The 14605-nt window shown below is 39.2% G+C and overlaps 1 protein-coding gene across 1 annotated transcript in view; it reads left to right on the top strand.

The window, feature by feature from the left end:
• Positions 1–14605, top strand: part of KIF27 (kinesin family member 27) — a 489881-nt gene that overhangs the window by 163357 nt on the left and 311919 nt on the right. The window contains 1 exon segment of the mRNA XM_053702449.1: positions 12614–12819. Coding sequence (XP_053558424.1) covers positions 12614–12819 — 206 coding nt within the window.

The raw sequence follows: 14605 nt of genomic DNA on the forward strand, positions 1-14605 counted from the left end.
TGTGATTGCAAGAATCAAGCAGGAGAGACTTCAGTAATTCTAATAGCACCTGCGTGGCCACGCAGGACTTGGTATGCGGATCTAGTGGACATGTCGTCTCTACCTCCGTGGAAACTACAGTTGAGACAGGACCTTCTCATTCAAGGTCTGTTCCAACATCCAACTCTAAATTCTCTGCAGCTGACTGCCTGGAGATTGAATGCTTGATTTTATCTAAGCGGGGATTTTCGGAGTCGGTCATTAATACTTTGATTCAGGCTCGCAAGCCTGTCACAAGAAAGATTTACCATAAGATATGGCGTAAATATCTTAATTGGTGCGAATCCAAGGGCTACTAATGGAGTAGGGTTAGGATTCCTAGAATTTTGTCCTTTCTCCAAGAAGGATTGGAGAAGGGATTATCAGCAAGTTCCTTAAAGGGACAAATTTCTGCTTTGTCAATTTTATTGCACAAGCGTCTGGTGGATGTCCCAGACGTTCAGGCTTTTTGTCAGGCTTTAATCAGAATTAAGCCTGTGTTTAAACCTATTGCTCCACCATGGGGTTTAAATTTAGTTCTTAATGTTCTTCAAGGGGTTCCATTTGAGCCCATGCATTCCATAGATATTAAGCTATTATCTTGGAAAGTTTTGTTTTTAGTTGCCATCTCTTCGGCTCGAAGAGTTTCTGAACTTTCTGCGTTACAATGTGATTCACCTTCTCTTATATTCCATTCTGATAAGGTGGTTTTGCGTACTAAACCTGGATTCCTTCCTAAGGTTCTTTCAAATAAGAATATTAATCAGGAAATTGTTGTTCCTTCCTTGTGCCCTTATCCTTCTTCTAAGAAGGAACGGTTGTTACATAATTTAGACGTGGTTCGTGCTTTGAAGTTTTACTTACAAGCGACCAAGGATTTTCGTCAAACATCTTCTCTGTTTGTTGTGTATTCTGGAAAGCGTAGAGGTCAAAAAGCTACGGCTACCTCTCTCTCTTTTTGGCTGAAAAGCATCGTCCGCCTGGCATATGAGACTGTTGGACAGCAGCCTCCTGAAAAAATTACGGCTCATTCCACTAGAGCTGTGGCTTACACATGGGCGTTTAAAAACGATGCTTCTGTTGAACAGATTTGTAAGGCTGCGACTTGGTCCTTCCTTCATACTTTTTCCAAAATTTTCCAAATTTGATACTTTTGCTTCTTCTGAGGCTATTTTTGGAAGAAAGGTAATTCAAGCAGTGGTGCCTTCCGTTTAGGTTCCTGTCTTGTCCCTCTCTTTCATCCGTGTCCTAAAGCTTTGGTATTGGTATCCCACAAGTAAGGATGAAACCTGTGGACTCGGTATATCTTGTAAAAGAAAAGGAAATTTATGCTTACCTGATAAATTGATTTCTTTTACGATATACCGAGTCCACGGCCCACCCTGTCATTTTGGGACAGGATTTATTTTTTTCTAAACTTCAGTCACCTCTGCACCTTTTTAGTTTTTCCCTTTCTCTTCCTATACCTTCGGTCGAATGACTGGGGGAGGAGTTAAGGGAGGAGCTATATAGCAGCTTGCTGTGGTGCTCTTTGCCACTTCCCGTTAACAGGAGGATTATATCCCACAAGTAAGGATGAAACCCGTGGACTCGGTATATCGTAAAAGAAATCAATTTATCAGGTAAGCATAAATTTCCTTTTTTATTGTATGTTGTGTCTGAATTAATAAAGAAGAATTTGGGATTTCAGATTCCATTCAAAGAGTTGCTTGAGAATTAAAGAAGCTCTTTGAGTATTTGAATTTTTGAACATGCCAGTTGATCTACGTTGGCTGAGTCAAGATGAGATTTTGGGTAAATGCAACTGTCAAAATTACAGCATAGATTACTAAAACTTGACAGTTAATTGCAATAAAATACTAATGCAGTACTATGGCTGACATATAGAGACTCGGGTCTATAGTATACACAGGTACTGTGACAAAGTAACAGAGACTTGAGCTTTAGCAAGTAGAGCAGATGAGATTCAGGAGAACATAGTAAGCTAGTAGATGACTTTAGAAGAAGACAAAAAGTCCATTGACAGTTCAATCTTGATCGTTCCTGAGCAGTTATATACATAGACACTTGGACAGATTAGACTCAAAACAAGTACAGAACTGGAGAGAGCACAGAAAGTAAAAGATTAGTAATAGAAGTATGCTGGCAGCCCAAACACATATTGCAAACTAATCAATTGGAACAATTGTATGGAGAGAGTCTAAACTTTAGACATGGTCAATGTTGCAGATCAAGGAGGGCAGCAAACAATCCAGCAAACAAACAACACTTCAATAACAGTACTGGGGCTGGGAAATCCTCTTGGAAGTTAAAGTGTAAATCTTTCAAGAAACCTCCACTAATAAAGTTCATGATTTTTTTGTGGGGAACACAGCTTTCAAATACAGTACTTCAAATTCCTGGGCACACATGTTGTTTTCCAAAGGATGCAGTCAGATTTTATACTTAAAAGTTCTTTCTTTTTAAAGATCTGATAAAAGGCAGGGCATTTTGGGATCTTGTAGATCTAACAGTATTGTATTCTGCTTCCAATCCATTACAAGAACTTCATTTTTTTCATGATTCAGATAGAGCATGCAATTTTAAGCAACTTTCTAATTTACTCCTATTATCAAATTTTCTTCGTTCTCTTGCTATCTTTATTTGGAAAGCAGGAATCTACGCTTAGGAGCTGGCCCATTTTTGGTTCAGCAACTGGGTAGCTCTTGCTGATTGGTGGCTAATTGTTGGAGGAAGGGGAGCAAGTCCCTGAAACGTCAAATATTAAAAAGTTTTTTCACTTTTGAAATCCAGTGAGTGCAGGCTTTTCCATCTAAAGGGGAGGAGAGTCCACAGCTTCATTCATTCATTACTCGTGGGAATTAAGAACCTGGCCCCCAGGAGGAGGCAAAGACACCCCAGCCAAAGGCTTAAATACCTCCCCCACTTCCCTCATCCCCCAGTCATTCTTTGCCTTTCGTCACAGGAGGTTGGCAGAGAAGTGTTGGAAGATTCGAAGTAGTCTCTTATGGACGGTAGTACTCTTCGGAATGGGACTGGAGTTTTAAGTAGTCCTGTCAGCCTCTCAGTGAGAGCTTGGGTGAAAGTTAGAGTCTGGAGATGCAGGGAGAGTCTTTCTGCGAAACCACTCGAGGTTCCGGAACCGAAATTACCGGAGGAACCTTCGATTCCTAAGCTGGATAAAGTATATGATGACAGGGTGGTGTCTCAGACCTTCCCGGTTCCTGTTAAGATGGCTAATATTATTAAGAATGAATGGGAGAGATTAGGTTCTTCATTTTCCCCTTCTTCTTTTAAGAAGATGTTCCCCATCCCGGACTCTCAGCTTGAGCTATGGGGGACTGTCCCTAAGGTGGATGGTGCTATCTCTACGCTCGTGAAGCTGACGACAATTCCTCTTGAGGATAGTTCGTCGTTTAAAGAGACCATAGATAAAAAGTTAGAAAACATGTTAAGAAAAATGTTTCAACACACAGGGTTTGTTTTTCAGCCAGCAGCGGTGGTAGCTGCAGTAGCCGGAGCTGCGACATATTGGTGCAAATCTCTGTCAGACATGGTCGAAAGGGAGACTCCCCTCAACGAGATACATGATAGAATTAAGGCCTTGAGGGTCGCTAATTCTTTTATTTGTGATGCCAATATGCAAATTATTCGCCTGAATGCTAAGGTATCAAGCTTTTCCGTACTAGCCCGCAGGGCTCTGTGGCTAAAGTCGTGGTCTGCGGACATGGCCTGTAAGTCTAGACTGCTATCCCTTCCCTTTCAGGGAAAGATCCTGTTCAATCCAGGATTGGACTCGATCATATCCACGGTTACGGGAGGCAAGGGCGCTTTCCTACCGCAGGATAAGGGATCTAATTTTCGTCCCTTTCGTGCGGACAAGGCCCAACGCCAGCAGTCCGCCGCAAAAGCAGATCAGTCCAAGGGCACTTGGAAGCCAGCTCAGATCAGGCTCATGGTGTCCAGCATCAATGTCATTTCATTTGCCAGGTTCCATCTAAGACCTATTCAGTTGTGCATGTTGAGACAGTGGAGCGGCGATCATACAGACCTATCCCAACAGATTTCTCTGGATGATCAGATGGGGGACTCCCTCTCTTGGTGGATCCGTCCGGAACAACTGTCCCAAGGGATAGCCTTCCTGAGACCGCTTTGGGAGATTGTTACCACTGACGCGAGTCTGGCAGGATGAGGAGTTGTTTGGGTTGCCAGGATGGCTCAGAGAAAGTGGTCTCCAGAGGAGTCTCTCCTCCCGATCAATATTCTGGAACTTCGAGCAATCTACAATGCTCTGAAAGGCGTGGCCTTCTCTGGGTTTGTTCAGCTAAATAAGGTTCCAGACAGACAACATTACCTCATTGGCTTACATCAACCATCAAGGGAGGGACGAGAAGCCCCCTAGCTATGAGAGAGATTTCTTGGATATTGGAATGGGCAGAGTCCCACAGCTGTGCGCTCTCAGCAATTCACATTCCGGGTGTGGACAACTGGGAAACGGATTTTCTCAGCAGGCAATCCTTCCATCCGGGGGAATGGTCTCTCCATCCGGAGGTGTTTGCGGAGATTTGTCACAGATGGGGGACGCCGGAGATAGATCTCATGGCGTCCAGACTCAATTGCAAGCTACCCAGATACGGGTCGCGGTCCTGGGATCCCCAGGCAGAGCTGACAGATGCCTTAGCGGTGCCTTGGGGGTTCAACCTAGTTTACATTTTTCCACCATTGCCACTTCTATCTTGTGTAGTGGCCCGTATCAAGCAGGAGCAAGCTTTGGCTATTCTGATTGCTCCGTCATGGCCACGGAGTACGTGGTTTGCGGATCTGGTGGGGATGTCATCTCCGCCATGGAGGGTTACCCTGTCGCAGGGATCTGTTGATACAGGGTCACTTTCAACATCAAAATTTAGATTCTCTGAGGCTGACTGCGTGGAGATTGAACGCTTAGTCTTGGCCAGGAGAGGGTTTTCTGAGAGAGTGATTGATACTCTCGTTCAGGCCAGGAAGCCGGTCACTCGTCACATCTATCATAAGGTGTGGAGGACTTACTTGTCCTGGTGTGAGAAGCATGGATATCCTTGGCACAAGGTTAAGGTATCCAGGATTCTTCCTTTCTCCAGGATGGACTGGAGAAGGGGCTTGCCGCCAGTTCCTTGAAGGGACAGATTTCAGCATTATCTGTTTTATTGCACAAGAGGCTTGCTGAGCTTCCGGATATTCAGTCTTTTGTTCAGGTCCTGTCTAGAATCAGGCCTGTTTTTAGACAGTCCGCACCTCCTTGGAACTTGAACTTGGTTCTGAGGGTGTTGCAGAGGGTTCCGTTTGAACCTATGCACTCTATTGACATTAAGATTCTTTCCTGGAAAGTTCTCTTTCTGTTGGCTATTGCATCGGCTCGCAGAGTCTCTGAGCTGGCAGCCTTGCAATTTGAGCCTCCTTTTTTGCTCTTTCAGGCTGATAAGGCTGTTCTTCACACTGGTTTGGAATTTCTTCCCAAAGTTGTGTCTAACTGTAACATCAATCAGCAAATAGTTGTTCCTTCTTTGTGTCCTAACCCTTCTTCTCCTAAGGAAAGGTTACTTCATAATTTGGACGTGGTTCGAGCCTTGTAGTTTTGTCTTCAGGCTACAAAGGATTTCAGACAATCTACATCTCTTTTTGTGGTGTATGCAGGGAAGCGCAAGGGGCAGAAAGCCTCTTCAACTTCTTTGTCCTTTTGGTTGAGGAGCATGATTCGCTTAGCCTATGAGACAGCGGGACATAAGCCTCCTCAGAGGATCATGGCTCATTCGACTAGAGCCGTGGCTTCATCTTGGGCTTTCAAGAATTAGGCCTCTATGGAGCAGATTTGTAAGGTGGCTACCTGGTCCTCCTTACATACCTTTACAAAATTTTACAAATTTGATGTTTTTGCTTCGGCGGAAGCAGTTTTTGGGAGAAAGGTTTTACAGGCTCTGGTGCCCTCACATTAGGTTCCACCTCTTGCCCTCCTGTTTTTATTCAGTGTCCTCTAGAGCTTGGGTATTTGTTCCCACAAGTAATGAATGAAGCCGTGGACTCTCCTCCCCTTTAGATGGAAAACATAAATTATGCTTACCTGATAATTTTATTTCCATCATTGGGAGGAGAGTCCACGGCTCTAAATTTAGTTTTTGTTCTTCTTGCACAATTTATACCCATTTATACCCTGATATTTCTCCTACTGTTCCTTGTTCCCTCAGCAAAATGACTGGGGGATGAGAGAAGTGGGGGAGGTATTTAAGTCTTTAGCTGGGGTGTCTTTGCCTCCTCCTGGTGGCTAGCTTCTTAATTCCCACAAGTAATGAATGAAGCCGTGGACTCTCCTCCCCATGATAGAAATAAAATTATGTTTCTCCAACATTGGTGTGTCCGGTCCACGGCTTCATCCTTACTTGTGGGATATTCTCTTCCCCTACAGGAAATGGCAAAGAGAGCACCCAGCAAGAGCTGTCCATATAGCTCCCCCTCTGGCTCCGCCCCCCAGTCATTCTCTTTGCCGCTCTGAACAAGTAGCATCTCCACGGGGATGGTAAAGAGTATGTGGTGTTAGTTGTAGTTTTTTATTTCTTCTATCAAGAGTTTGTTATTTTAAAATAGTGCCGGTTTGTACTATTTACTCTACAACAGAAAATGAAGAAGATTTCTATTACAGAGGAATATGATTTTAGCAGTAGTAACTGAAATCTGTTGCTGTTCCTACGCAGGACTGTTGAAACCAGAGAACTTCAGTTGGGGGGAACAGTTTGCAGGCTTATCTGCTGCAGGTATGATCAGTCATATTTCTAACAAGACATGTTAATGCTAGAAGACTGTCATATTTCCCTTAAGGGGTAAGTAAGCCATTTTCTTAGACATAACAGATTAAGGCTTATTAATGGGCTCTATACTGGTTGACACTATGGTGGGCTAAATCGATTGATTTATTTCATATTTAGATGGCTTTTAGAGTGTTTTGTGTAATTAAAAGCACTTTTGGGAACGTTTTTATTCGCCTGGCATTTAGTTAGACTACTATTTCAGTCAGAAAGGCCCCTTCACTCTGGTACCACGCAGGACTTGGTATGCAGACCTGGTGAATATGTCATCGGCTCCACCATGGAAGCTACCTTTGAGGCAGGATCTTCTAGTACAAGGTCCGTTCGAACATCCAAATCTAGTCTCTCTCCAACTGACTGCTTGGAAATTGAACGCTTGATTCTATCTAAGCGTGGGTTTTCAGATTCAGTCATAGATACTCTGGTTCAAGCCAGAAAACCTGTAACTAGGAAAATTTACCATAAGGTATGGCAAAAATATATCCGTTGGTGTGAATCCAAGGGATTCACTTGGAATAAAATTAAGATTCCTAGGATACTTTCCTTTCTCCAAGAAGGTCTGGATAAAGGTTTGTTAGCTAGTTCCTTAAAGGGACAGATATCTGCTCTGTCTGTTTTGTTACACAAACGTCTGGCAGCAGTGCCAGATGTACAGGCGTTTGTACAGGCGTTAGTTAGAATCAAGCCTGTTTACAGACCCATGACTCCTCCTTGGAGTCTAAATTTAGTTCTTTCAGTTCTTCAGGGGGTTCCGTTTGAACCCATGCATTCCATAGATATTAAGTTACTATCTTGGAAAGTTCTGTTTTTGGTTGTTATTTCTTCTGCTAGAAGAGTTTCTGAATTATCTGCTTTGCAGTGTACTTCTCCCTATCTGGTATTCCATACAGATAAGGTAGTTTTACGTACCAAGCCTGGTTTTCTTCCAAAGGTTGTTTCCAACAGGAATATTAACCAGGAAATTGTTGTTCCTTCTCTGTGTCCGAATCCAGTTTCAAAGAAGGAACGCTTGTTACACAATCTAGATGTGGTCCGTGCTTTAAAGTTCTATTTAGAAGCAACAAAGGATTTCAGACAGACATCATCCTTGTTTGTTGTCTATTCTGGTAAGAGGAGAGGGCAGAAGGCTACTGCTACCTCTCTTTCTTTTTGGCTGAAAAGCATCATCCGATTGGCTTATGAGACTGCCGGACGGCAGCCTCCTGAACGAATTACAGCTCATTCTACTAGAGCTGTGGCTTCCACATGGGCCTTCAAGAACGAGGCTTCTGTTGATCAGATCTGTAAGGCAGCGACTTGGTCTTCTCTGCATACTTTTGCCAAATTTTACAAATTCGATACTTATGCTTCTTCGGAGGCTATTTTTGGGAGAAAGGTTTTGCAAGCCGTGGTGCCTTCCGTTTAGGTAACCTGGTTTGCTCCCTCCCTTCATCCGTGTCCTAAAGCTTTGGTATTTGTTCCCACAAGTAAGGATGAAGCCGTGGACCGGACACACCAATGTTGGAGAAAACAGAATTTATGTTTACCTGATAAATTTCTTTTTCCAACGGTGTGTCTGGTCCACGGCCCGCCCTGGTTTTTAATCAGGTTTGGAAAATTTCTTTCTTTATACACTACAGTCACCACGGCACCCTATAATTTCTCCTTTTTCTCCTAACCGTCGGTCGAATGACTGGGGGGTGGAGCCAGAGGGACACACCGTTGGAGAAAGAAATTTATCAGGTAAACATAAATTCTGTTTTTTTGTGGTGTATGTATGTATGTGTGTTTGTGTGTGTGTGTGTATGTATATATGTATATACTGTGTGTGTGTGTGTGTGTGTATATATATATATATATATATATATATATATATATATATATATATGTATGTGTGTATGTATATATGTGTATATATATATATATATGTATGTATGTATGTATGTATGTGTATATATATATATATATAAAATCCACTGAAATAAGAGCACTCCCACGAACAGTAAATTTCAATTCTGCCAGGGTGCTATAGAAAGTTCAAATATCCAAGTTATAACACAAGCACTTACTGGACTCAATACAGGTGAAATAAAGTGTTTTATTCCATATAAACAAGTGACGTTTTGGGACGTTCACCCCTTCCTCAGACCAACAATTGTAGAGAGTGAATCAAACATTTTTTAGCCATTGAAACCCCACCCACTGTGCAAAAAAAAAAAGGCCCAACTGTTGCCATAGCAACCATAGAAAAACCAAATACATTGTGAATGTTCATAGTTACTAATCCTGTGTTAATATTATACAGTGCAATAATAAACATATACGGCTAGATTTAGAGTTTTGCGTTAGAAGGGGTGCGTTAGCTATGCGTGTTTTTTCCCCCCGCACCTTTTAAACAACGCTGGTATTTAGAGTTCTCTGAAGGGCTGCGTTAGGCTCCAAAAAGGGAGCGTAGAGCATAATTTACCGCCACTTCAACTCTAAATACCAGGGTTGCTTACGGACGGGGCCAGCTTCAAAAACGTGCTCGTGCACGATTCCCCCATAGGAAACAATGGGGCAGTTTGAGCTGAAAAAAAACCTAACACCTGCAAAAAAGCAGCGTTCAGCTCCTAACGCAGCCCCATTGTTTCCTATGGGGAAACACTTCCTAAGTCTGCACCTAACACCCTAACATGAACCCCGAGTCTAAACACCCCTAACCTTACACTTATTAACCCCTAATCTGCCGCTCCCCACTATCGCTGACCCCTGCTTTACACTATTAACCCCTAATCTGCCGCTATGGACACCGCCGCAACCTACATTATAGCTATGTACCCCTAATCTGCTGCCCCTAACATCACCGACCCCTATATTATATTTATTAACCCCTAATCTGCCGCCCCCAACATCGCCGCTACCTCCCTACACTTATTAACCCCTAATCTGCCGACCGGACCTCGCCACCACTATAATAAATGTATTGACCCCTAAACCGCCTCACTCCCGCCTCAAAAACCCTATAATAAATAGTATTAACCCCTAATCTGCCCTCCCTAACATCGCTGACACCTAACTTCAAGTATTAACCCCTAATCTGCCGACCGGACCTCACCGCTACTATAATAAATGTATTAACCCCTAAATCTAAGTCTAACCCTAACACCCCCCTAAGTTAAATATAATTTAAATCTAACAAAATAAAATAAATCTTATTAAATAAATTAATCCTATTTACAGCTAAATACTTACCTGTAAAATAAACCCTAATATAGCTACAATATAACTAATAATTATATTGTAGCTATTTTAGGATTTATATTTATTTTACAGGCAACTTTGTATTTATTTTAACCAGGTACAATAGCTATTAAATAGTTAAGAACTATTTAATAGCTACCTATTTAAAATAATTACAAAATTACCTGTAAAATAAATCCTAACCTAAGTTACAATTAAACCTAACACTACACTATCAATAAATAAATTAACTAAACTACCTACAATTATCTACAATTAAATCAACTAAACTAAATTACAAAAAATAAAAAAAGATTACAAGAATTTTAAACTAATTACACCTACTCTAAGCCCCCTAAAAAAATAACAAAGCCCCCAAAATAAAAAAATGCCCTACCCTATTCTAAAATAAAAAGCTCTTTTACCTTACCAGCCCTTAAAAGGGCCTTTTGCGGGGCATGCCCCAAAGTAAACAGCTCTTTTGCATTTTAAAAAAACATACAATACCCCCCCAACATTACAACCCACCACCCACATACCCCTAATCTAACCCAAACCCCCCTTAAAAAAACCTAACACTAAGCCCCTGAAGATCTCCCTACCTTATCTTCACCACGCCGGGTATCACCGATCCGTCCAGAAGAGGGTCCGAAGTCTTCATCCTATCCGGCAAGAAGAGGTCCAGAAGAGGCTCCGAAGTCTTCATCCTATCCGGCAAGAAGAGGACATCCGGACCGGTAGACATCTTCATCCAGGCGGCGTCTTCTATCTTCATCCATCCGGCGTGGAGCGGGACCATCTTGAAGCAGCCAATGCGGATCCATCCTCTTCTTCCGGCGACTCCCGACGAATGAAGGTTCCTTTAAGGGATGTCATCCAAGATGGCGTCCCTCGAATTCCGATTGGCTGATAGGATTCTATCAGCCAATCGGAATTAAGGTAGGAAAAATCTGATTGGCTGATTGAATCAGCCAATCAGATTCAAGTTCAATCCGATTGGCTGATCCAATCAGCCAATCAGATTGATCTTGCATTCTATTGGCTGATCGGAACAGCTAATAGAATGCAAGCTCAATCTGATTGGCTGTACTTTCTGTCTCTTTGTGTTGTAAAGAGATGTAAAAAGCATGTGATAAGAGGCAGCCCTCAAAGGCTTAGAAATTGGCATATGAGCCTCCCTAGGTTTAGTTTCAATAAGAATACCAAGAGAAAAAAGCAAATTTGTTGATAAAAGTAAATTTGAAAGTTGATTAAAATTAAAAATCCTATCTGAATAATGAAAGTTTAATTTATACTAGACTGTCCCTTTAAATAGAGAGTTTGTTTTTATCACTAGCAAGGATTGATGTTCTGCAAATGGTCCCACTATTACTACACTATATGTTTATTATTGCACTGTATAATATTAACACAGGATTAATAACTATGAGCATTCACAATGTATTTGTTTTTTCTATGGTTGCTATGGCAACAGTTGGGCGTTTTTGTTTTGGGTTTCAATAGGTATAAAATGTTTGATTCACTCTGTACAATTGTTGGTCTGATGAAGGGGTGAACACCCCGAAACGTCACTTGTTTATATGGAATAAAACACTTTTTATTTCACCTGTATCAAGTCCAGTGAATGCTTGTGTTATAACTTGGATGGATTTATCTATCTATCTAACAGGTGCTCATGAACTGTCAGAGCCCTGCAACTCTTTACATAGAATTTAAAAACAGAGTAGTTTCAGCGCCTGATATGTAGCTGATTTTCTCTTTTGTCACTTCAGTAAAAGATTATTTCCATGAAACGGTGCTGGGACAACTCTGTGATTTTATATATATATATATATATATATATATATATATATATATATATATATATATATATATATATATATATATATATATATTATATATACACACACATATTAAAGGTATTATATACAATCAAAAATGTATTAATTATTTTTACAATTTGTTTTATACATGGAGTAAGGAATGTTTTGCATTATCACATGGTTTGTGTTTTTCTTGACTTAACAGCATATTGCATCACTTACAGCTTGATTTTTTGTTATCTCTGTGACATGATTATATTCATTGCTGTATAAACGTATATCTATAGTAAGCAGATACATTTGCTGTGATTGGATGTTAGTCTAGTGGAATTCCACTTTCAGGTGTACAGCACTGCTTGGCTTGCGTTTATGATATCTAGGTATAAATATATTTGGAGTGAGGTTAGTTCTTCTGAACTCTCTGCTTCCCGTCTCAAAAAAGAAAATAAAGCTTTTTCTTTTTGAAAAAAGAGGTTTTAGGTAATGTGTTAAAATAACTTTTTAGCTGTGCTCACAGATCTGTAAAATATTTTTATAGTCTAAGATTTAGGGGAAAAAAAGAATTACTAGTGCTCTAAATGTTAAATATACAAAAGCCTACTTTCTTAATTGTCCCCTGCAATTTCATACTATTCAATGACTAGTTGAATAAGGACATTTACATGTGTAATAATTGTGTGTGGGTGTTGGGTATATATACTGGTTTTGCATTTAATTTATGTTTTTTTTTTATTTAAGGCAATGATGCTCAGTCAGTAAACAGGCAATATTCCCTTAAGATTTCTCGGCTAGAACAAGAAGTACAACATGCCAAAGCCGAACTGTCTGAGGCACAGAAACAGCTGCAAGAGCTAGAGAACAAAGAACTGAGAGACATTGCCTTGAAAACTAAGTTACAAAAAGATTTCCGCAAGAAAATGGAGGATGCCAAACTAAAAGTACAGGTAAATAAATATTTTAGACAGTAATAACTATGCAATACATTTCTATGCAGCTTAATATTGCATATGCTAAAATGTTGTTTTAATTCATACATACTTACAAAAAAAAATAATACATTTTTATATATATATATATATATATATATATATATATATATATATATATATATATATATATATATATATATATATATATATATATATATATATATATATATATATATATATATATATATATATATGAAAACACATAGAAAACCCTTCACAAAACTGCTTGGGATCGGAAAAAGGTTTGGAATAGTTTGGATTTTGGGATTTTAGCATCTTAAAAACGGGCAGTTTTGAGAGGGGATGGAACCAAGTGTAAACAACAGTATCTTAAGTCATTTAAGCAATATTTATGTCATATTACAGCTTATACATGCAACCTAAAGGTCGTTTCATATTTAATACTTATGTATACATAATAGACTCAGAAAGATAGTACAGTACTGTAGTCAGAAAGGTAATATTTGTTGTTTTAAATAAATATATACATTTTTTTTTTTTTTTTTTTTTTTTTTAAAAGGAGCTTTATTGAAAAAAAAAATAAACAGACATTATACATGAAAGTCAATGGTATGGCATGAAAGAATATACAGAATTTGACAAAGCTTTGACAATCATTTTGCTCCATTTTTACAATTTTTAGAAATTTTCTGTAACGTGAAATATAACTTTTGTAGATAGGCCCAAAAATTGGGCAAAACAAACACATAAAAACCTAACAGGGCCAGTTGGAGTAAAATAAAAATGATATTGACTTATTTCAGTATGTCATCACTACTAAGGTGACTGGTCCTTGCGTACCCCTCGACTTCATGTCAATAAGTGAATAGTCAGAGAATAGACAGAGAGATATAGAGTGCTGAAATAGAAAGAGGTGGAAAAGAAAGAAGGGTGAAAGAAGGGGGGGGGGGAGAGGAGAGAAAAAAAAAAAAAAAAAAAAAAAAAAATAATAAAAGAGAATAGGTAACTCACATTGTGCACCTATCTGTTAAGTTACAGTGGTTCCAGGTCTACTAACTAGCCCGCCAGGCAGGCACCGTCCCACATCTGCAGCAGCGTCATATAGACATTTTTATTTGCATTTTGGAACACACACAAAAAAACATTGTGACCTACGGGTGGGAAGAAAATAGTATATTTTGATAATTTCATTTAAAAAAAAAAATTTGAAACATAATATAAATAATAATAATAATACAAAATATATATATATATATATATATATATATATATATATATATATATATATATATATATATATATATATATATAGTATGCATAACATAGCCAAACTCATTCCTTACACAACAGTACCAATCTTTCTAACAAATAGATAATATAAAAGGCAAAAACTAATAAAAATATTTTTTCTTTTTCTTTCCCAAGCCTATTCTTTTCTTTCATCTATCAAATATGTCTTCATAAACCAATAGACAACTCTTTAAACTTAAAAAATTAACAATGTATTCAATAATATATTTGTTTAAAAGCATGTGAAAATATTTAGATTTATATATAAAAATAATATTAATATTAATAGCTTCCATTTTTGGAGCGTATGTGGTTTTTTTTTGTTGTTTAAACATTGGACATCTTTCGATTTCCATTTCAAAACATTAAATCATTGTCCTAATCTTTACTGATGAGATATATATTTACTATAATCCAGTCTGAAAAAATACACTTTAAATACTATGATCAGTTGCCCACATCATTCGTCATAATAACCTCTACATTTTAC

The sequence above is a fragment of the Bombina bombina genome, chromosome 2 (assembly GCF_027579735.1).
Source record: "Bombina bombina isolate aBomBom1 chromosome 2, aBomBom1.pri, whole genome shotgun sequence".
Lineage (NCBI taxonomy): Eukaryota > Metazoa > Chordata > Amphibia > Anura > Bombinatoridae > Bombina > Bombina bombina.